At 37.8% G+C, this 25,081-nt stretch overlaps 2 protein-coding genes and 1 long non-coding RNA gene across 4 annotated transcripts in view; 2 read left to right on the top strand and 1 right to left on the bottom strand.

The window, feature by feature from the left end:
- Positions 1-16,226, top strand: part of LOC134678319 (homeobox protein caupolican) — a 61,599-nt gene extending 45,373 nt beyond the window's left edge. For both annotated transcript variants that reach the window (XM_063536845.1, XM_063536846.1), the window contains exons 4-5: positions 14,350-14,648; positions 14,783-16,226. In XM_063536845.1, coding sequence (XP_063392915.1) covers positions 14,350-14,648; positions 14,783-15,297 — 814 coding nt within the window. In that variant the 3' untranslated portion in view covers positions 15,298-16,226. The remainder of the gene's footprint in view (positions 1-14,349; positions 14,649-14,782) is intronic.
- Positions 1-25,081, bottom strand: part of LOC134678317 (gamma-aminobutyric acid receptor subunit beta) — a 555,578-nt gene that overhangs the window by 197,273 nt on the left and 333,224 nt on the right. The window lies entirely within an intron of this gene.
- LOC134678333 (uncharacterized) overlaps positions 18,601-25,081 on the top strand; it is a 153,039-nt gene continuing 146,558 nt past the window's right edge. The window contains exons 1-2 of the long non-coding RNA XR_010100177.1: positions 18,601-18,954; positions 19,545-19,941. This is a non-coding gene — a long non-coding RNA (uncharacterized LOC134678333). The remainder of the gene's footprint in view (positions 18,955-19,544; positions 19,942-25,081) is intronic.

Consider the following 25,081-nt stretch of genomic DNA (forward strand, 5'->3'; position numbering starts at 1 on the left):
CGGGATGAAAAGCAGGATCAAAAAAACTATCCAGTGATATTAATATACTAATATTGTACCTAATTCCATTTTTGACTTCTTGTCCAAGCAGGGCATATTTTATAAATAAAAATACATATAAAACAATTTCAAGCACAATTGCTATATTTTGCAATAATTTATTCTTTAATAGAAACTCCTTAACTGGACACTTTCGACCTGCAGTTAAATATTTTCTTACGACGTGTCTGTCAGTACAAATGAATAACACAATGGAATCCTAACGGTCTAATTTGAACAATACTATATGTATTTACTGTTCTGTCGCTAAAGAGAAAAAAAAGCGTGTCATTTAAAAAAAAAATTGTGGGGTTGAGATCACACGAAATCAGTAAAATATCCAAAATTGTAATAACTTGAATAATTCAGGCGCTGCCAGCCCTGACGCCTGATACCTATCTCACACCTTAATCACTCCCTCCAATAATTCGTAGTGATATTTACTAAACACACTCCAAAACGGACCGTCAATGAGTGTAATTAACTATTTTCGAGTCCAAACACCTCACTTGTCAGGGGTGGGTATCAAATTGTTTATCGGTTTATAAATATTATACGTACACGGTAGAAGGTTATGGTAATTTAATTAAATAAGTTGAATAGAAAAAGGTTTAATAATATACCACACATGATGTTTTTTATAAACTTGAGTAGGAATTTTAACTTTAACTACTATTTATTTATATTCTTTGTTTCTTTCTATAGATATATATTATAGTGGACAACGATTTCTCCATATAGAAGTAGGAGTACCTTTCGCCCCGCCTTCGTACCTAAGTAGATCGGTACGTTTACGTACTACGTCCCTTTGTTTGATATTTTCTGAAGTTTCCATGATTATAAGTAGAAAATGGATTATGGTAGTAAATGGGCGAAATGTCCTCAAACAAAGGTTAACTAGTTCAGACTGAAATATATTCGATTAAAAGGTTAAAACATTATTTTAATGTTTTTTCTTTAGCCTAGCCGCAATCCTATTAACACAATTTATTTAAGGAAATATGTATTAATTTTCAAACTTTGCTAGCTGTGCGGTAACTCATTTTGGGCTACGAAACTTTGCTGACCTGAACTCACTATATAAATATGTATTCAAACATTTCCTACGATGGAGACGACTATTCACACAAAACCTGTCTAATTTGTATTTTAGTGGATTTTCGTTGGGATTCGAGTGGGTTTTGGAGATTTTAATTCGTACAGACGTTTTTAATTTAGCACCAAACATACCGGTGTTTTTATACCGGTGTGCACAAACTCGCACGAGTAAAATAATTGCCGCCAAAGGTTGAGGCTGAGAAATAAATTATACTTTCATTGATAACACGACGAGAAAACCTGCCAGCTATACTGACATAAATAATTTACAACAAAAAGTCTACTCCCTTCTCGCTAACGTTTCACTCGACGCTCCATAAAGCTCGAGGACGGTCAAGAGGCAAACATATTTAAAAGCCTTAATTACCCTCCGAGGCAACAAAGCCCTCAGTTTGTAAAATCATGTCGGTCCATCCTCATCTGTTATAATAAAGCGGCACTTCTCCGACAATTAGCGCGAGGACAACCGCCGTGGCACGTCGCTCGCAAACAAACCCTCTTCGGACGCAGCAGCCGGGTGTCACCCGGAGGAACGCGTTCCCACTTCGCTCGTCACTTTGTACAGGAACACATTCCTCGTTAGCTGTAGCCTCGAGTAGGTCACTTAATGTATAGTGTACGATGATTGACTTAGGTACTTTCAAGTGCCTTTATTTCACACGCTCATGTGCTACTTCACTGACGTCTAGTGATATTTAAGAGCTGCCTAGGAGCTGAAAAGCATTTTAAGGGTGCGACAATAATGCGTCGAGATAACAATTCCAATCCGAAGGTGGAATTGTGGGCATCAAAATTAAGAGGTCTTTTAGAAATATGTTGAAATTCTACTACTGGACAATTTAACCTCATGCATGACTGTCGTTTAAGTATATCGTTTAAACACCGGTAAAAATAAAAACACTTTTATAAAGATTGGCTGACGAATGGGTTATTCAACTTATTCATATTCATACTATCACTTTTAATCACAACGAATAGAATTCTAATGTAATTAATAATAAATACAATATAATTTCCAGTCTCATCTAGCTGGGTTCTAATCGGCTACCATGTAAAGATTTAACATAATTACTTACCTACTAGTTTTTTTCAATAAAATGTTTGCGATTTCGTACAGATAAAATATTGGTAGGGTAAAACGCCAATTACTTGCCATGGCCAATAACTGGCCACCCTAAACTAAAAATGAATTCTATTCACCTATAAACAGAATTCATTTTAGTGTAAGGTTTCAATAACTGGCCAGCCTTCAACATCATTAGAAGTCACGGATCGATCGATGTTCCAAACATGTTTGGGTCAGCCGATTTTAGCGTTTAGCTAGAACAGCGGGCATGGGAAACCAATATATGAAGATAAATGTATCTATTCCGGGACCAACGAATTTAATGGAGGCGGACACTGGACGGTCCCCAAGGCGCGCCATAGGCGGCGTGCCCGTTAGCCGGTCGTCACCGTCACCCGGCGCGCCGTGACCGGTGTAACAACCATCGCCGACACTTCCGCTCCTCACCGACATAATTACAAACGGAAAATTCAACTACTCACACCATATAAGAGTACGTAGACGAATTTCGTCGAAGCAAGTGATAATGTGAGAGAGCGTCAGGATGCCTGGCACGTCCCAGTCTATTTGGCCTCCGCCCGATATTGTGCACACAAAGTAACGATTACTCATACCGGCCGAACTTTATTTATGACAGGAAGAAATTGCGATTGTATTCTTTTAATGGTTATAACTTCCCAATATGACACGGCGCCTGGCGGTCAGATTGCGTTAAGCATTTGTTAAATTCATTTAACTTGTCTTTCTACCATTGTACCTACATATACCTACCTACCTATAGAAAAAAATATTACACATAGAATTCAGTAGATAACATCAGTTACATTTTTAACTAAACAAAATAAGCCCAATAGAAATGAAAAAGGGTCACTTTCTATGGATATTTCCAAAGTGAACCATTGTTTGCCAATATATCTAGAACATAGAAGATATTATTTCCCGAATACCTAATAATACCTTCGTGATCCACTTCTACAGTCGCTATCAGATATATCGGAAAGGCCAAATGCTCAAAATTATCTTAACACGCACACGCCTTGGGAATAAATAAAAACAGTAATATACAAGAAGCTTGCGATCATTGAATTATTGCTATTAATCGTTTTCCGTTAGTAAGTAGGTACAATTTTATAAAATTACATATCATATTCAGTCAGCAGCAGAAGTTGCTGAGCGGGTAAGGTGTTCAAAATTACCTAATCACGCTCTTATTCTCTTAATAATAGAGTCGCGTCAAGATCATTTTGAACACCTCGCCCGCTTAGCAACTTCTGCTTCTGACTGTGCCTACGTGAAATAAGATGGAAAACGAGACTCACCAACATTGGTGACTTTCATAAGTAATATTCTAACATAGTGCGTAACTACATGGAGTAAAATAGTTCATGCCTCTTATATTATTTACTTATCACAGAGGGCCTACCTACTAGAATGAGCTTAATAAGTATATTATACTTGAGATCATCACTTGGCATAATGACAATACTAAATTAGTATGAAGCACAACCGCTCATTTTATTTATTCACGTTTTCTACTCATGTTAATAACAAATAATAATGAAAACTAAGCTCTAGGGGTTTACATCGGTGGCGTGGTATTCCAAACCTATTTAATAAACCGTCTAGGTGTGGTTACCTTTGCGGTCTTCGCTCACGCTTCATAAAGCCTAAGGTGGTGGTCTGGTGGTACTAAGGCTTGACATGCTAATGCCCAATAGATGACACCCTGCTGTCACCTCTGCTGCTGTACCTTAGTCTGAGGACGGTAGTATACTCTTGCTGTGAATTTAATAGAAATAGCATTTTTGTACTAATACATACTTGATCACTTTAACAGCTCTATTTTCTGCTTAATAAAGAGCGGTGCATAAATAATAGATTGTTAACCAAGGGATGAAAGGCACTCATTTATGCCGGGGTAGCGGCAATGATGCCTTTCACCAGAGTTAAACACTCTACTTTTCATTTCGAATGCGAGGAAAGTAAAAAATACTTTTTTATTTTATTAAACCATAAACATAATTAATAACAAACTTAGAATAAAATTAACCTAAAATTATAAAACTACCTAAAAACTAAAACAAATACCTAAAAAATACTTGAGGTATATTTTAAAAGCGTGACTTAGTATAAATTTGTAAAGTATTTCTTGAGGGTATTTTCAATTAACAATTTAGGCAAAACTATGTTTATTTATGGAATGGAGAGTTTTATTCAATATCAGAATGGAAATTTTTCAACAAATCCATTTACCCACATTTCAATTGTTTATCGAAAAAAAAATGAAATCTACTTGGAACGTAATATGATCTAGTGCAGAAACGTATCATTTTTGCACACCTTTTAGAACAACCATGACATGAGACATTTCAGAGCATGAGAAATGAAAAAGTCTTTGCTTTCGTTAAAAGCTTAAAGTGCGAGTAATATAAAGAGAACATTTAGGTAAGAATAAGACTATTTGTCAATCTCGCCCCCGGGGGAAATCGGGTCAGCTCAGCGCGCTCCACTCGTTGTCAACACTGAGTAAGCACGTACGATATACGAAACATCTAACAAATGATAAAGCTATGAACAGAAATTCATTATATCATTAATAATTTTGACGGTGCATACCTCTGTGACTTTATATAAAACAAATATAATAATTATACATTACGTAAAGGTTACTAAAAATACTATAATGTCGTTCCATACTCATGAAACAAATGTCTTGACTCTTTATTTTCAATTGGTAAAACAGCTTTTAAGAGTAGGTACCTCCTCTGGTAATTACGGTTACTACCGTGCATTACACTTTTAGAGCCTATAAATGAGCCAATGGATCCAGTCCAGCCCCGAGTAAGCCTCGTTGAAGTCAAAAAATAAAAGTCTATAAGCAGTGCCGCCATAGCAAACTGTCCTCGTAATTATTAACGCAATGTCGTCGGCTAAGTGCTACCAAAGCAATTGGCGGGATTTCTGCATAAACTACATTACCGCGCAATTACCTAGATACATAGCTACCCAACAACCTAGGTAAAGTAACTATCCATTATGAGGTCGAGGAAGGGTGATGCGTCATCCATCACCCGCGATTCGTAACGATAGGTACTCGCCGTTGCATTCAAAGGCTCGCGATCCTGTGTGGCCAACGACGGCGCGTTCCGGACATGATGTCATCGGAGCGCTCGCAACTTGTCCTAACACTGTGCCACCGCCGCACCACACAGTTAATCGAGGATACGTGTATAGACAACGATTTACAGCACAAAATGCCAGTCCTCCCGTGTATTACCGATCTATAGAACAATAAAGGGTGCGCGCGGACGCATGCCAATGAGCGGTATCGTATTCAGGTAGCGCTTGCGCGCCATTAGTAACCCGGGCCGGGCCTGGAGTAATTGACCGACAAGCTAATTTCATTCTAGGCGCATTGGACGCTTCCTCTTTCCTTTTTCCTATCGGTCAGCCGCGCACGAGACTCATGCTTCGCCACGAACCTACGTGCTGATGTCATTCATTTACATTTTTGCTGGTTATGATTTTAGAAGCATGAATAGCCTGTCCGTTGATAAGACGATAAGCAATAATAAGCATTTGTAAGATGTAACGTATGTGATATAAATAAATCAAACTCAAAAAGAACACTGTGTCGCGTTTTACTAGGCCAAAATTGGATGAGTGTTCACTTTGACTGAAACTATAATGCCTAACTCTGTATCTTACTATGCAGTTGTTATGTTACGCCGTCTACTATCAATTAGTCGTTCTGGTTGTGTATCGGTCTGACCGCCATTGTTGTTAACTAGTGGTCGGCTGTTACTGATGACAACACGAACTGTTTTGGCAGAGATAGTGTCTTACACTCTGCCTACACCATGTTTTGTCGAGGCCCTGATAACCTTAAGATATAAACAACGTTTAAGATCAACTACTGAAAACCGCAGATATTCTAACATACGCCGATCGATATTCGTATAGTGGCTAATTGGCTGGCATCATATTTAGCATAGTTCTACATTTGTTACTCTTTCATGTCCGTCATACGTCTTTGAGTAGTTTAACGAAGTGAAATATATTAACTATGTGCTACTACTTCCGATTCTGAACAAACTGTTTTCTGGTTTTTAGAAGAAGCTAAATGTGTGTAGTTTCTAGAATGTAATAAGTTTCTTCCTCGAGGAGCCAGGCATGCCTTGACGATTATGTTAAGGGTGTATATGTAAATAGTTTTTTTAATACAGTTGCTCAAAAAGTGCTACTTTACGTAGCTGTTTAGCGTGCGGAAAGTTGGTTATCTCGAACTAGTGCTTTTTACTTTTCCAATTTTTTTAAATTTATACTTGTTCCAATTCACGACTACTTATTGATGAGTGTTAATATTAGTTTCCTTTAAACGTCGTAATCAGCATAAAAACCTACCGTTAATGTAAGAATACGAAAAATATTACATATTTCATATTTAATTACTTACCTCTTCATCATTATAACACGTTTATTTTTTAATATTCAATATTGAAAATTCCGTTCTTAATAAGTTGACTGAATGGAACGGAATAGCTGCCAAACGCCCATAGATATAATATACTTAAAGACGACGTCTAACCGAGCTGTCACTGTTACCACTTTTGTTTAATGTACGATTAACAATGTTTTTCTTATTTTTTCGCAACTGTATTAAAAAACGTCGTTCGATACACGTGCGGAAATGTCATTCTTCACTCGTCCCGAGTCTTGCCACTCGCCTGCGGCTCGTGGCAAGATATCTCGGTACTCGTGAAGTAATGACATACCTTCCGCACTAGCATCGAAATGTACTATTTCACCTCAGCAGCTCGAACAAGGGTAGTTTGCTCGCTGAGTGAGACAAAATGAGTGAGCAAAATTGCATTTTGCTCACTGAGTGAGACAAAATGTCATTCAAGTGACCTTTATAGTCAAATGTCGAGTACACGAGATCAAAGTTATTTACATCTCGTGCGCTTTTGAATCCCTTACTACGCTCAAGATTCTAAATTATAGAATCTTTCGCTTGCACGGGACTCAAAATAAGCACTCGAAGAAATATCAAACTTTGATCTCTTGTTGTACAAATAACTGTTTCACCACACCAACTCAGAAAGGCTTACTTTGCACTTCAATAACTGATAGCAAAGTTGCATTTTATTCACAAGTGAGGCAAAATAATCAAATGCAAATTTTGAGTTGTTTTCTTATGTTTGCTGGTAGAATTGACTTTAAAATAATGATTTTGGATGATAAATATTTAATAACTTTCATTTGGATTTGATTTGGTTTGATATTTTACATTTCATATTTGCTTTGGGTTGGTGTGGTGAAAAATGTTGTTTCAGTCGGGGGCAAATTTTGTTTAACCCTCGTGCTTTGAAACCCTCGCAACGCTCAAGATTCCATTTTTCGAACCACTCGCTACGCTCGTGGTTCAATTTTGGAATCTTTCGCTTGCTCGGGCATCAATATTAGCTCGAGCGGTTAAACAACAACTTTGCCCTCTTGTAAAACAAATAACTATTGATACGTTTACATTATTATCTATGTCTAGTCATAAGTTCTTTTTTAATTCCATATTTAAATTTTGATGTATGTTTGATTGTTTATATTTTTGTATGTCAGTTCGCTAAATAAATCCATCGCATCAAGTCGACTGCCTGGTCATTGATTATTTTCCACTAGCTAGCTATCGAAATTCCCTCCTCTTCAGATGGGTTTATTACACAATGAGTACTTCACACCTAACAGTGTCCCAAGGTGTCGCCAGCTGATGGCCGAGAGGGGGTAGGTTAAGTAATAAATGGATAATAGGAAAAGTATGTATTTTGTTGGTTGCCTTGCATTTGGTACAAGATATATGTCAACAGTAAATATCAAAATTATCAGCTGCAGTCAATTGTTTACCAGTCAGGGTAAAAATAAGTTTGATGGTTGTTCAATTTATAGATCTGGGGCCCGTTTCTCAAAAGCTTGTAACTTGTAATACAAGCGGAAGTCACTTTTTGACAGCTTTTGTTAGAAAGGGACTTCCACTTGTATTACAAGTTACAAGCTTTTGAGAAATGGGCCCCTGCTCTATACAGGGTGATTCAGGAGACGTGAGCAGGACTAACACTGCGCATTTTGTAAGTTATAAGCAACTGTTTCCTATCAGTATTAGTGAGGTTAACGTTAATTTTCTAGTCGTGTTGAAAAAAAAAGTTATTAATTTATTTACGACATGGATGGTCACCCTAACATTAGATTACTAAACTATCGATATTCTGTGTCAAATTGAATGTCATCACTGTCATCACGGTCTGGTTACTTTTGAAAACTCGTATCTCACTCAGGTTTGACATTTTATTTTCTTCGTAAAAGAGGTTTTATGTTTATTAATTAGGTCTTGTAGGGTGACCATGATTGTAGAGAATTAAATTTGTCCTCACCAAAAAGTTAAAAAATAGGAAAAAGTGTGGTTGTTTCATCTAAATACGACGGTGATCAATCAATTATCCGTTACTGAGTGTGCAGGATTAGTCCTGCTCACGTCTCATGAATCACCCTGTATTATTGCCATTTTTGCCATTGATTTGATATTCTTGGCACCTGACATTTAATGATCTTAAATTGAATATAGTTTACACAGAGAGGTCAAGCGTCCATTTACGTCCAAGTGGACATTTCTATAAATATTTAAACACATTCTACTCTCAACCCCTAAATAAGATATTTTAGTGTTGGACAATGGACAGTCAGTATCTTAAAATGGATGAAGTAGGCTACCTACTCTGAGGGCCTAGATATCGGCAACTACTAGTTTATATTGATTCCATTTACTTCATAACGACCTTGGGATTATTTTGAAACTTTAGAATATAACTATTCCAGCTAGCTAACGCTCTGCAGGCCTGCTCTTAGTATTCAGTGAATTTCCATGAAATGAAATGTTGTAGACATTTTCCAAAAATGCTTTTATGTTTATTTCATTTAATGTTGTTGTAATCAATCACAGAGACTGCTGATAGTGCTGATGAAACAAGTTGCACAATTCACTTTAGGTCGTGTTGTGAAACAATGCCTCCTAGAGGCATAAAATTCAATGTTCACAGAGATATTAATAATATGTCAGCAATAAAATGAGACGTGACCCGAGATAGCAGAGGAATCGTGGTCGCGACACTTAATTTTCACTAGTTTATTCGTTCCACATTAGTCGACTTGTGAGGTCCCGTATCGGCGCCGGCGCCGCTCCCGCGCCGCGTCCCGGGCTGCGCTCCGCCCGGGCTGCCGACTGACGCTTGATAAATAACATCTCTTGACATCTTCCCAGATGAACTCTGTCTGTCCCTGGTCACCGTAAACAAATACATTTAAACTGCGGAACATTAATTGATAAGTAATTGTTTCAAATATCGCACACGAAGAACATATGTTTACTTGCGTACATCGTAAATTCCGTTTATGATGCAGCTCACTCACGACAATGTATTCTTTAAATACACTTTGGAGCTTACTAATTATCTTCAATGTTGACATCAAGAACAGCGTGACCGCCCTTAGCTCTTCAACTTGTAAAAAACAAGAACTTATCATAATTGCGTCTCCCGGTAATGTTGTCCCCCGATGTTGATTGTTATTCACTTATTTCTCTTTTATTTATAGTTTTATTTTAACACAATTTTATGAAAACAAAGAAAGCGTATTTATATAAAAGGTGAAAAGCGCGTCACTACAATTTTACATTTACAGTTGAACCTTACAGTCTCCTTATCAAATACTTTTATGTTTTATTGTGAAAACGTAATGTTCTAGGAAAATTTTAATGAAATATATATAATGGTTATATTATTGATATTTTTCGAAGCATAACCTGTAACGACTATATGTATTCTATTATTTATTTAAGATTCTTATCTTAAGGCTAGATATGGCCAGGCCGATAGGTGGTGTTTACGATTTGATTTTCAGCGAGCTAACTTTATATAATTCTAGGTCGGATCTTCACTTCACTGGCAACAATATGAAACGATTATACAAATAGGTAGCTTGAAATATAATCGAAAATAGCACAAATCAACCTGGAAATGCCTTGCCTTCAGGTGATTATGGCTAGGAGGAATATATATAATATAAATCTGTCGGCAATGCGGTAAAAGGAAATAAAACGCAAGAAGCAAGTGCGGGCCGCAGCTCGTTATAAATATGATCGAATTAATAAAGCCTGATATGATAGATCGCTTTTATCTTTAATCCGGATAACAATAGGTGGCTAATGCAATGGGAACTTTTAGCTTTTCTTCCTGTAACTTTGAGAATATAAATGTAATCAAATAAGCGTTTTTTGGCCTTTGTGAATGAGAAACAAAGACTCAATATTAGATAAAGGTATGTACAGTTATTTCATTGTTTACGGAGTTAAAGGAGATCTAATTGTTGATAAAACTAGTCAGTTTTTGAAGCGGTTGATCGATCCCCCGTCTCGCGCCACCTTTGCGGGTCACGTTTCTCAGTCAGATTACGCTGCCAATAACAAAGGTGCAGCTGCTTTACAGCCAGTAAACACATACAAAGACAGATTGTTACTTGAATTAATTAACTGTGCGGACGACATACATGTCCACTATTACGTTATCAGCTCTCGGACGTCGGTCGGGTCAACTAACAATTTTAACAGAAAAATAATTTGCCACAGATAATGACGACAATTTATGTCTTGTTTTTTTCATTAAGTTATCTTTCTATATTCATTCTTTGTTCTTTTATAGTTAATTTGACCAAATCTATTATTACACATAACAAAATACCATTTCAATTGTGTAGGAAAAATCGGTACATACATAAGTTATGCCTGTTTTACTTGCATTTACCTCATATTAATCTACGATATTTGTAGCTGTGAAGATATGTGTGAAGCGAACTCGTATTAGCAACTTCAAATCAAAGCAAAAAAAGTAGTGATGTTTTTTTTATTGTCTAGTTAGTTGCCACAGTGCAAAGATGATGCGTCGTCGGAAACACCACGCTTCGGTTGTTCTAGGTACCAACATTTCAGGCTACACAGTACACACCCTTCCCGCACGTTACCTCTACTACTTTCCCACAAACCAGTCATCTAAATTATTTCCAAACTCTGCTTATAATGTTTCGGGCTTTATTTACGTTTTAGGCGGAAACATGAGGCTCCCCCGTAGTTGTTCTATAAGGGTTTTTATGCATGGTGCTGACCAATTAGTCGCCGGCTAGCATGTTCAGGTGGCGGGTATCGCTTGCGCGACGCGTGCGGTTGGCCGTAATGGCGCTTTGCCCGCTCATAATGTGTTTTTGGCGTGCCGCGCCCCCGACCGCCCTATCTACCCACCAATATTTAGGGCCTGTATCGTACCTTTTAAAACTTCGTCCATAACACCGAGATTGGTCGTTGCGTGCGCCCATTCCTATATTACGAGGCAAAATAATTACCTTTATCTCATATCATTTTTACGAACATAGTAAATTTACTTGTAGCATGAAAGCCAATGTTTGTTGGTTTATTTTTCCATGTTGGCATAACATGTTTCATAATACAACCGTGTATATATTTAGTTTTTTATTAATTAGTGATAAAACCATTTACATAAACTATCTAAGTACGTTTTCCAGGCTTAATTGATATATTTGTTTTTGAAAACGTTTCTCATTTAAATAATTTACGGCCGTACTGGTCTGATGGCCACATTATCTCAATTTGTCTGTCCGCGACAGTGCGGGAAGGAACGAGTTCTGCCAGTAACACGATCTTCCCTCATATGACACAGTCCCATGTCACTTTTAACACAAAACCTGTCGGCGTGTCAACTTTTTTTCGAATTTCTAGTCCATAGATTAATTTGTTGATCAACCTACTGGCGTGTAAAGAAAACGGTGTACATCTATTACCTCTCAAAATATCGCACCGTGTAACTCTATACCGACGAGGGTGTCATTGGTTAAATCGAAGTGTAGTAACATTATATCCCGAAGCCTTTAACCTGCGTCACTCCCCCGGCGGCATGATCACTCATATTTAAACCTAAGTATAATATTACACTTTTAGTTATATCTCCCATAAGAGCCTGCCTCTTAATTTCGAAAGGTTGCCATTTTTTATTATTACAGCTGCACCTGTGTATATAATTATACCGATTAATTCAATTTGCGCTCCTCGATCCATATTAGGAACTACTATAACAAATAAACCAAATAGAATCTAACAGTTAAATTTATAATCGGTGAATTAAGTACTAAAGGTTTGAGTTTACTTACCTAATTATCAGGGTGTAAGTATCATTGTTTTGGAGTTCTCTCTGTAGAAACCCGAATGCTCGTGACGTGACTCCTACATTTTAACGATACAAAGAATATACTCCGCAAACGCAAAATAAGCGGATTTGCGTTTTTATGAAATGGCTCGGCTGAAGCGTTTCATGACGATTATATCAAGCCACTTCCTCCCCTCTCGCGATTAAAATCATAAAAAAATTAATTTAAACGTCCAAATTAACCGCGGATGCAATAGGTTTAATATCAACAACTTTAGGTAGGTACCAGCAATATTTTTGTGTTTATCTCATTTTTATGAGTTTAAGTAGGAAGCATGAGGTGGTGGGTTAGATAGGGATTTAATTGAAGGAGGAGTGAGGGTGAGAAGGGGAAGCCGCAGCGGCCGGGGCGCTGCGCCGCGCCGGGGGAAGGAAAATAATAAAAAAATGCACGCTTTGCGGCGGTATCCCCCGCGAGCGCGGATGCTGTGAAAGTGGCACGCCGTGGATAAATGAAGGTTTTTTGTTTGTGGAATACGCCTAAGCTTGGCGTCGCTCCACTTTCGTATTGTCACTTCAATTCTATGGATGTTAGTTCATTCATGGGGCCCGCTCCGACGCGAACGTCATTAAATTTATGTCGCCTTAAAGCGGTGTTTTACGGTCAGATAATCATTTAACGTGAACTAACTTTCTATTGAGCTACTCTTTCATAACGCCGCAGGAGTTTTTGCACTCGAAGTTAGCTCCTAACGAAGAAATGTGTAGATTATGATGTTGCAAAACTTTATTCATTTATGTTTATTTATAAGGATTTTAGTCGATCGGGGTGAGGAGTATTATTAAGTCAACAACGAGCTTAACAATGGGTAGTACGAGTTGATCCGCGGCCGCAGAAGGCACGGATCGGAGCCCTGGCACGCGGGCATAAGACTCAAAACGGAACGCGGAGTGCAACGATAAGGGGCGATGCCCGTCACTTATACGATTTAAGTGACAGTTTTATTAATTTCCCATACAACTCATCCCCAGTTTCCACCCTACTCTATTTCCGACTGTTGCATTGGCGGCATATGGAGCCGGCAGAACGCTTGCACTCCACAACAAAAATGTTATAAAATTTGAAACAATGTGTGGCTATGATAAACTCGAGCTGGAAAATTGAGTTTAGTATAAGGCTGTATTTTTTATAGATACCTACACAATTACACATTTGTAGTTTAGGTAGTGTCGTAGCTATTAGGTACGTATGCCATATTATTCTGGTTACCATATTATTCTGGTGGCCATATTATTATTCATTGCAACTTTGAACTTGAAGATAAATATTTCGGCGTAACGAAAGAATTACTTAAGTACATACTTGAGAATATAGTAGCTCTCCTGAAATCACCTTATAATAGAATTTAAAAAAAAATGCAGTGTTGACCATTTGACCATTTGTATTGACTTAACGATAATATATTAATTCATTAATAATGCTTACTGAAGCCGGCTGGCGATACGAGAACTGCATCGTAATAAAGATAGGGCAATTCAAATAAGGGCGCACGGTCCAACAAATGCGTGGTGCTAGCTGTGTCTAAGATAAGCCGGGCTTAACGCTGGCGCAGCAGTCGATGGCTTATCGCGATTTCAATTATTATGCTGGTGCTCTCATTGGGCAGCGGCGAGGGTCCCGCCCGGCGGTCTCGAAAACTGTTATCTTAAATCTCGCTCAAATCAGACTCTGCCGTTTATGCTTGATTGTTCCCATAAAAAAATTAAGCACCTCGACCGGGGTGAAAATTTGCGTGCCTGTCTTCTTATCGAAGATTGGTGACGCTCATAATTCCATTACGACATAATCAGTTTAAAATTTAATCCTTATTCTATATTCTTTATTTTTAACAGATACGGAATGGACCTGAACGGAGCCAGAAGAAAAAATGCTACACGAGAAACGACGAGCACTCTCAAGGCGTGGTTGAACGAGCACAAGAAGAACCCGTACCCGACGAAGGGCGAGAAGATCATGCTCGCCATCATCACCAAGATGACGCTCACGCAGGTCTCGACGTGGTTCGCCAACGCGCGCCGCCGCCTCAAGAAGGAGAACAAGATGACGTGGGAGCCACGGAACAGGGTCGACGACGATGACAATAATAATGATGACGACGACCACAAGAGCAACGACGGCAAGGATGTATTAGGTATGTATTGTAAGCTGTACCTAAATCAAACCCACGTTATGTCCCAATTGCACGGCGAAATGTGGGAAATATTAAAGAATGCACCTTTAATTAAAATGTAAGAATTGAAAACAATGTAATAAATTTTGTTGTAGATGGGAAGGATTCTGGAACCGGTTCGAGCGAAGACGGAGACCGGCCACAGCAAAGGCTGGATATGCTAGGACAAAGGACGGAGTCGGAGTGGTCAGAGTCGCGCGCCGACAGCGGGCCCGAGTCGCCGGAGCCCTACGAGCGGCCGTTGCACCCGGCCTACCAGCACCTGCCTTCACGGGCGCCCCCCGGCAGCACGCCCGCCTCCGCCAAGCCGCGAATATGGTCACTGGCGGACATGGCGAGTAAAGACGGCGATGCTCCTCCGCCGCCACCGTCCGCCTCGGCCTTCTACCAGTCGGCGGCGGCGGCGGCGGCGGCCGCGCGGCTCGCGCACCCGTACGGGCGGGCCGAGTTGTATCGCGGGCTGTACCCGCCCGCCACGCCGGCCGACGTGGCGCTGCTCGAGTACTCGCGGTCGCTGGCGCTGGCGGCCCCGGCGCCCGCGCCGCCCGCGCCCTCGCCCTCCTCGTCGTCGACCTCGTCGCTGGCGGAGCCGCCGCCGCCGCGCGCCTGACCGCCGGCCCCCCGCCCGCCGCTGGCGCACCGACAATAACCACGACCCGCCGTCGCCGCCGTGCCGCCGGTCGCCACGCAACCACGCGAGGGCCTTCTCACCTGTAAATAAATCTATAGATTAATGTTATAAATATGTATACATACATTATACATGATAATAATAAATGTGCACCGGTAGAGAAGCTTAATAATGTGATAGTGGAGCGGAGGGGCCACCGGCCGCTCCGCGCGCGCCGCGCCGGGCCGACTGACCGACAATACTAGGTGCTAACCAGTTGGACCTTGCAACAAACACGTTGATGTATTTATATTCGGAGGTGGTTAAACAAAGTGATCTATAATTGAAGAATAGGTATTAACATGTGTTACGTTTTTTTTAGATAAAATAACACTGTTTAAACGTTTATTTGTACTTTTGTAGAGTGTAAATTATTATTTTCAAATTTCTCCCATATATTTTAGTGCCTAGAGGCGTATTCAGAAACGTTAAAAATAAGAACAATAATGTACCTACTTATGCAACATGCGCATTGATATATAATTAATATTGATATTAAATTTCACGTTTCTAAATAAGCTTCTTAATTACGTCCACTTTACGTCTATTGTTTAATAGTGTTTTAGATAAATCTAACATCGCATTTTAACTATTTATTTTACGAGGTCAGTAGCCTTAACCTTTTATATTAAGTTTAAATAACTACCAGTACCAGATTTGTTGAGAATTTTCTAAATCTGAGTAATTCATTTCTAGTCAGAAGACTATGATCGTCTATGTTAAACATAAATGAAATTTCATTATTGATGACGTTTCATTTGTCGTTAGAGTGTCGTAAATATTTTAACATACTGTAGGTACATACATATTTAGTAAAGAGTTTAGACATTAGGAGGAGGAGCGCGCCTCGGGGCCACGCGCTCGCCGCGCGGCTCCTAAAACCGCGAAAATCGAAGTTCGCAAATTGCGGGCATTATTCTCTGTCACTCTAATTACGCCTTCATTGGTGTAAAAGAGAAAGATCCCCGCAATTTGCGAATTTCGGTTTTCGCGGTAGCCCCTCTGAGCACTGAGCAGCCACGGAGCCGCCGACGGAGCCGCGCGCAGCCCACCGCGCGTGGCCGCCGCGTCGCGCTAATCCTGCACAAGTATTCCGTTCGAAAATACTAACTAGAATTTGGTCTCTCCGAAGTAACTTGAATTTACATACGTCTAAGATGGCCTTGTATTATTGTATGAAAGTTGATCGATGGATGGATAGTTGTGTCCTCGTTTTATTTCCTTAACACTGTAAAATATTTTAAAAGTAGAGACTGAAAGTCCAAAATTGAGTCTATAGTTTTGTACATACTGTCCCTGTTGTAAGTATATATTGTAATAATAATGCGAATATTTAAGAGAGGTAAACGCAATAAATTTTCTGTATTAGAGGTCTCTTTGATGTAAATAACATTACCCGCAGATGACACTGTGAACCCTGAGAGTTAGTTGTACATAAACAACGAAATAGTTCTCTAAGCTGAGATGGATAGATTCGGATCCGAATGGGACTCATTGAATGAAGGATCAAGTCAGTTGAACATTATGTATATTTTACACATACGTATATGCCTTAAAATTATGTTGTCAACACAGTTAAATAGAAGTTATCTTGAATTCCTCATAGAAATAAAATCTGCTACACGTCCACTTTGGAGTAGGTATCCAGTAGTTATTGAATATGGCAACTATAGTGATGTGCCCTTTGTGTGAAAAAATGTGAATAAACGACGTCTAATCGCCATCATATAAATTTAATCACTAGACGTGGCAATTAAAGCGCAGACATATATTTTCTTGGTAAAGGCCGTTTCCTAGTTGGCATATCAGTAATGTTACTCGGTAGGTACCTACTCCTCAGGATCCACTGCATTAGTTCGATGTAAGTGTTACTTGTTAACTAAGCTGGCACAGGTACGTTCTTGAGCAGGTAAATAAATCTGCCTGAAACTTGATTGTAAAACATCGAAAAATACTTGTTGTTATTGTTGTTTAAGTGAGCTCCCATTTCTATGTTTTAGTTTTAAATGCAATATAAGTTTTCGAGTAAGGCTATATAAACTGTGTTTTGTTAGCTTAAATCTCATTGAAAACCTACCCCAGAAAGGTGTGTGAATAGATGCAATAAAATTTAATACAGAAATATTATAATTGCTTTTTATTTCTCTTTTTTTCTGCTAGGAAATACATATTATGACCTTATTATCGCAAAGGAAGGTGACACACCGTAATCTACAAATTTTGTAGGTATGACGATTAACTTGAGGTCCGTTTCGATCATATATGATCCAGTTTATTCTTGGCCCAATTACTTATTAAAATCGACGGTATTTGATGCTCATATACTTACATATGAGTATTTACGTTTAGTTTGTTGGAGAAGCCAGATTAATAAATAAGTAAATAAATAACGTCGGAGATCTCGACTACAACCGAAACACAAAACTAATTCTCAATTATTGCTAGCTTCATTAAACTTAAAAAACTGCTCGCACATTTCCACAAACTCAACACAAACCATTTTAGCTTAGGAAGTCGCTAATTATAATTTACTGCACTGAAGTACCAATTAGTGCGATGCTTGTCATTCTTTCGTTAAAGGAAATCAACTTACGTCGTCATCGTAAAATTAGTTTCTAGTTGTTACTCAGCCAAGTATACAGGAAAACGCATGCATATGCTCATTCTACCAACATTTAGTTGTCTTCCTCCTGCTACTTCACGCACTAAAGTTTGCCAATGAATCGTGTTATGTACCTATTATTTAGATAGGCTCAGCTCAGCACATACAGTATCTCACCCGCAAGACAGACTACCCGTCTTTTTCTAACCGTATTAATTAGAGAGGGACGGGGAGTCTAGTTAGCGGGTGAAACGCTGTCGTGGCGCTCCTGTTCTAAGCCTACTGGGTCTTCATATTCCATCAAACGTGCAGCCCGCCTGATGTTAGCAGCCACCGCAGCCTATGAGCGCCTGTAACTCTAGTGGAGCACCGTAGAAGCTTAGATTCGACCTTAGGAGTACTAGAAACGTTATTCACCATCAGGAAAACAACACTACAGAGTAAGAAGTAATGCTATTATAAAATAACACACTGTAGGTACCTATTATAAAATATCATAAACAATGAGAACTATAAAAAAAGTCGTCAAAACGAAGCTTTAACTACATCAAAACAATATGCTACCAACGTGACAATTTCATACAGATTTAAATAAAAAATATATATCTACGTTGTATTATAAAACTGCTGCTTAAAACACTATTATTAATAGTAGTTTATGTGACTGCTACATAATGAAAGGCATTAAAATACGAGTGTGGGTTTATGAAACGAATGAAATGAGTTTCATAATAGTATCACACGAGTGTTTTAATGCCTAATTATGTACAGTTACATACACTGCTTTATCTACACACATATTATAAACTTTCTATGATATATTCACTAACCTCATATTACAGCCGACATTAGGGCACTTTCCTTTCTGGCGGAACTCGCGGATATGAGGTGGCGTCTCCGAAATATCTTTATCGCACATTTTACACGAAACTTTTGTTATAGTTACTTTAAAAACAACGAAACAAATTATTTTTTACTTAAAAACTAATTATACTGTATGCATTATTATTTGCGTTATTTGACATCTGTCACTCACAACAGCAATACAACGTAAAATGTCTTGCACATCGAAATCACAAAGGAAAACAATTGCACTGCGAACGTTTACGTTCTACGTCTTTTTTTTAATTTTAGGGTTGGCCGGACACCACCGTTATGAATCGGTAGTTGTCTAAGTAAATCGATATGAATTTTTCATTTTTCTTTTAATAAAAGTAAGGAAAAGGTGGATAATTAACTGTAAATATGGATATATTTATCGTCACCTAACAGACAACAAATTTGACACAGAAATAACATAAATAAACTTTAAAATAGATCCCCAGTTAGTTTAGATTTTGACGATGGGTGCGACCTACTCGGTCGGTGTATTAAATGCATTTACCTTGCGGGAAAACCATATAATTCTAGCTTTATTTAAATCACAAATAAAAATTCATTATACGTCACAATTCGATACCTCAGTCTACGTGCCATTCAATCGTAATCGCTTGCTGTGACAATCGATTTGGGTTAGTTACATCTCTATATACGTCAGTCACAATGTGTCAAATAACGCAAATAATAATGCATACAGTTATAAAAGATAAACTGTACGTCAAATGGCGGCAAATGAAAACTTTTTTCACGCACGTCACGCATCTGTAGTTTTTTTTAATTCAGAGACAAACTAGAGTCGGGGTCGATTACCATATCGTCCGAAACCAACTTACATGCGAGATTTGTCAATATTGTATGCAATTGTCATTTGATTTCGAATAAAACGTCATCTCGACTGATATTAGAATAGGGGTCAAATCAAATTGCTTTTTTTTTCAGAGATGTTCGAAATTTGAATGCATTACCAAATCGATTTTGATATAGTAATGAAGCTATTACCACATTTTCACAGATAAGAAATTTGCTGTAACAAAACAGTTTATCGTAATGGGGGCCATTATTTACGGATTTTGTAGGCATCATAGAGAGTTTATGATATGTGTGTAGATAAAATACCTATATGTGATAGTGTTTTAAGCAGCAGTTATAAAATACAACGTAAACATATAATTATTTATTCCAGGTTTTATTTCCCTTTTTAAAAACTTTCGTCAATGTATTCTAGGCTTAAGTGCCTTCTTTTTTTTATATTACATTTTCAACTTTCTGCGCCAATTCCCCAAAATTTCGCACCAATTCATCATCATCATTCATCAAAATGGAAAACATTGTTTATGATCATTTATTTCGTCAAGTTCCTGTGATATGGCAACGTACACACTGTAATTATCAAAATTCAGCGAGACATTAGGATACAGTTATTAAACTGTATCAATTCCCATACCTAATCATGCCCATATCCTACAGTGAGCTCAACCTGCTCATCAAAAACTTCAGCCGAAGACAATAATAGGTTCCCAGAGGGGTAGGTAAAGTTTCTTCATATTAGAATTAAAAAAAACCCGCGTGTGGATAGGCAAAGGGGATTTCAGAGGAGATAACAGCGTCAATGTTTAGACATCGATAATTTTTGCGTGTTGCGTCCGAAAACATCGGGAAAAAATGAAGTTCATGAAAGGTTTTATGGGATTATTGTACCATGAAAGAGGACAAACCAGAATTTAGATAAGTAATTACAAGAAAGTGGTCTTTTTTTTTTTAAATTGAAAATTAAAGTTGACCTTGGTGTTAATTTTTACATGTTGTAAAACATTTGAGAGTTAATAAAAAATAAATTAAAGGATAAATGTCACTAATTTTGACTGTGATAAAGCCGTTCATCGTTAGACATCACTACGCAATTAACGTTGCATCTCTCTACCACATACTTTTTTTTTATTTAAGTTTAAACGAGTCGGCCCTGAAGATTTTTCAAACCCAACAAAAAAAGCAAAAAAAGAAATATACACGTGGGCCCAGAATTTTTTGAAAGGGCGTGAAAAGATAGGAAACTACCCCACTTATCTGCCATTTTAATTTGGCAAACGATCGACCACACACCCTGTATATATATTTTCCTATTTCTTGTTTCTAATAATTAGATACTTATATTTTTAAAATCGAAGGAGGCAACGACGTGGGCGTGCACCCAGTCCACCATCAAGTCCAAACGACTCTGATCCTCCTCCTGTAATAAACATAAACATTGTTGGGGTCCCAGCAGAGCCCAACCCTATCGTGGAGGCCCCGGAGCCCTTCCCTGCCGTAGGGGTTCCTCCCGAAGCTCCGGCCCCTGAGGCCCCACAAGAGGTCTTGGAGTTGGCCGACGATAACGCAGTACGAGTAGCTACCTATTTTCTTTTTTGTTCACATTTCTAGTCCTTTATTCCTAAAATATTTTTTATTTATCTATTATGTATTATTATTTGTTAAGAGAGCTAGAAGATGGCTTTTTTTGCGGGACCAGACCCTCTTCTGAACCACGATTACGCGATGAATGTACATGAGGTATTGCAATAATTGAATAATTAATATATTAACCCCTTTTTCCTATTTTTCATATACTTTAACTAAGTGTAGAATAGATTAGATATTTGTATCATATCAATTGTCAATGAATTTATTTATAATTTGTTCAATACTTTGTACCTTTCAATTTCAAATAAAATTAAATATTCCAATCACTGGAAACAAGTGGAGCAAACGTGAATAAATCAATCAATTACCACAATACCAGCTCATCTAGCCATCTAATTAGACATCAAAGGCCTCGATGGTGAACTCTTTATTATAGAAAAGCACGAAATGTACGTGCCTGTAATTGGGCCGCGGCGAATAGGTAGGTACCTACATAAATCATTGAAGTGGCGAGCTTTGATGTACCGTGTCCGGCGTGACGTCAGCGGCTAGGGTTGTCGAGGTTCGAGGATATCCAAGCTAATGAATACTTTGGAAAGAACGACAAAGGATTCTTCTAACATTTTATTAAGAAAAATTCTAGTCGTATATAAAGATATTCGAAAACTGATGTTTCTCACTTCCTAACTCATAAAAATACTCATGTAAGTTTTGTACGACTAATTGTTCGGATGTCATTTCCCGCCAGAACTATCGGACTAAAGTTGCGTTATTAATTCATTAATAATTGTCTGATATATGGCTTGCAACCCTGACAGCCATGTCTTACATTCATTATTTGCTCACGTATACTAGATGAAAGGCTACCACAGTCTAAATAAATAAGTAGTGTGAAGCACAGCCTGTGACAATGTTGTAAGGGACACACCGGAATTGTAATAGAGTTCATGAGAACCGATTACTTTTATCCACCGCTGGAACTTAATAGAGTCCACGATGTTTTAATAGCATTGCCTCATGAGTGATTTAAAACTTTATGTTAAATGAGGTTGTTAATGTATAAAATTATATCTCGTGGAAAAACTGACATTCGATGAATCCGAGTGAGATGAAAGGCTGAGACAAAATACTAACGCTGCTCTTTCATCTATTCAGTGAAGCTTTAATGAAAATATTCTGAAAAATGAACGGATATGAGCAGCTTGCTCAATAAACAATAATAAAAACATTTGAATCGCTTTATTTTGATGCGAATCTTTAAGTTTGATCATTATATTTAACAATCAAATTAAGTGATGAAAACAACGAATTAAATCTCTTTGATGTGGGATTGGAATAAAACCGTTATGTAAAAAAAAATATAGTTTCTGTTTATGTTGCCAAATGTGTTCGGACGCGAACGTATCCTCACACTTTTTACACTCAAGATGGGTTTGACCTCATTTGCAAAAATTGTAGTGTCGACCAATGCAAGAACACGCGTTTAAATAAGAAGGTATACTATTGCTACTCAATTTAAAGAAGAAACTTGAAAAATACGTCACATAAAGCATAATTAAGTATAACAAAAAAGCTTTGGATAATCATGGAAACATTGCATCCGTATCCGTACACCCTTAGGTAGTACACAGTCACAGCAATACATAATAAATAAATAGGAAAGTACTCAATTTAAAGAAGAAACTTAGAATAATTGGTTTTTGTAGATTTTTTTTTTGACAGATAAATAATTTTTATTTACTAGCCGTTGCGCGCGACTTAGTAGGTATCAGGTATCTAGTAACACAAAATGTTCAAATGAATGAATTACTATAAATACAGATGGTTCCAAAATTTACTATTAGCATTCCTAATATTAAAAAGTATTAAACTACTTTACTACAAATGACTCATTCCGAACCTCACTATCAAGCTAATCATTTACAACAATTGATCAAAAATCGCTTGCCTTCATAAGAAGTAAACTACCTAGCATTTTGCTACGACGTGTGTAGGTCCTGTAACTAATACCCACGACAATGACATATTTGCAATAAAATTTGCTTTTCGTTGCTCTTTGTTTGGCTTTCTTTTATTTGTAACTGTCTTGCTATGTTGATAGTTCAACAGTGTTCTTAACAAGACGTTCCCAAGGCCAATCAACATTTTTGTACGATGCGTCATGTTCCGACTATTTACTTCCCATTTCAATTACAGTCTCACGAGGCAATCACCACTCATTGTCACCTCTAGATGCGCGCTTTGTTGTATCTTTAACCGTCTATAACGCCGTCGTTCAACTCCTATAATAAAGCTATCAAAACGATTCATATATTAAAAGCAAATTCTAACGTCACACCACCAAATGACTTGAACATTTCATTCAAACTCGTGAGAGCGATATGTGCTGACCGACAGGACAGGACGGCTGGTAAAAAGCCTCAAGTTATTTTTACAAAGGCTCTCTCAGAGCCCGTGTTGTGTAAATAGTCCAACATGTTTCTACAACAAAGAAAACTTAATAGTCGATGACGGGCAAAAGTTAACGTAACAATCCAAGCACTGATTGCCCATAATTCCGTGCTCTACAGAAACTTCTTAATATATCCCATTTTTCCGTGAGTCAGGTCCAAGTTTTGATAGCTCTCGAAAATTTGTAAGCCATGTTTCTGTTTAAAAGATTAGCATAAAACATGGTTATCTATTGCATACTTGGTTACTAAAGCGTTGTTCGAACATCCGATACTGTCCCCTGTCGTCCAAGGTAATAAAGACTTACACCAATTTGAATTACAGGCTATTTTTCATTTTACGTTTAGCACGAATCCTTGGAGCAGGAATTCTGATTTCGTAGCGGCACTGCTATGCCATCTAAAATATTGGACATCTCCATCTTGCTTGGTGTTTTGCTTTTTCTTTAGACACAAACAATGAGTCGGGATCGTCAAGGGAATGTATGCATATTTTAAAATGTTACTATCCTTTTAAATGTGTGTAGTATTTTCGATTATGGGTTAGTTATTTTTTTTAACTAAATAAATTTTTTTTTTACCGTATATAAATTTCATTTGACCCCTATTAATTTTCAATAAATAATAAGTTTAATAGAGAGGGGTATGTCAAAATTAGATTTTAATGTAATGTGTATATACTTATATTTATGAACTAGTTAGTATTGTACTGGCTTATGATGATTGAAGTATGTCTATGATAATTTGATATTTGCAATTAGACTATGTTCTAATTTTTGTCTGCTTAACATTATCATGTCACTCGATCTGGTTGTTTACATTGAGATGTAACTACGTTCTTTAATAATATATAATTCTAATATGCCTAAATAGTATTGTTATTTAACCATTGTGTGCTCAGGGAGCTCCGCTACAGGGTACTTACCTAATGTAGGAAGACAATAGGGTCCTGATTATTTTTTAGGGTTCCGTACCTCAAAAGGAAAAAAATGGAACTCTTATAGGGCTACTCGTGTTTCTGTCTGTCTTTCCGTCCGTCTGTCACAGCCTATTTTTTCCGAAACTACTGGACCAATTAAGTTGAAATTTGGTACCTACACACATATTGCTTGTGACCCACACGGACATGTAATGTAAACAAATGAATTTTAAACATGGAGGCCACTTTTGGGGGGAAAATGAGAAAATTAAAAAATAAAGTTTTTCAAACTATATCGTGTTACATATCAAATGAAACAGTTTATTAAAGAAGTAATTCAAGAAAATCGGCAATAACAATTCCCCACCCCCCCTTTATCTCCGAAACTAAGTCTAAAATTATGAAAAAAATACACAAAATAGTTCTTTACCTATAGATGACAGGAAAACCTATTAGAAATATGTAGTCAAGCGTGAG

Source organism: Cydia fagiglandana, chromosome Z, assembly GCF_963556715.1.
Source record: "Cydia fagiglandana chromosome Z, ilCydFagi1.1, whole genome shotgun sequence".
Classification (NCBI taxonomy): domain Eukaryota; kingdom Metazoa; phylum Arthropoda; class Insecta; order Lepidoptera; family Tortricidae; genus Cydia; species Cydia fagiglandana.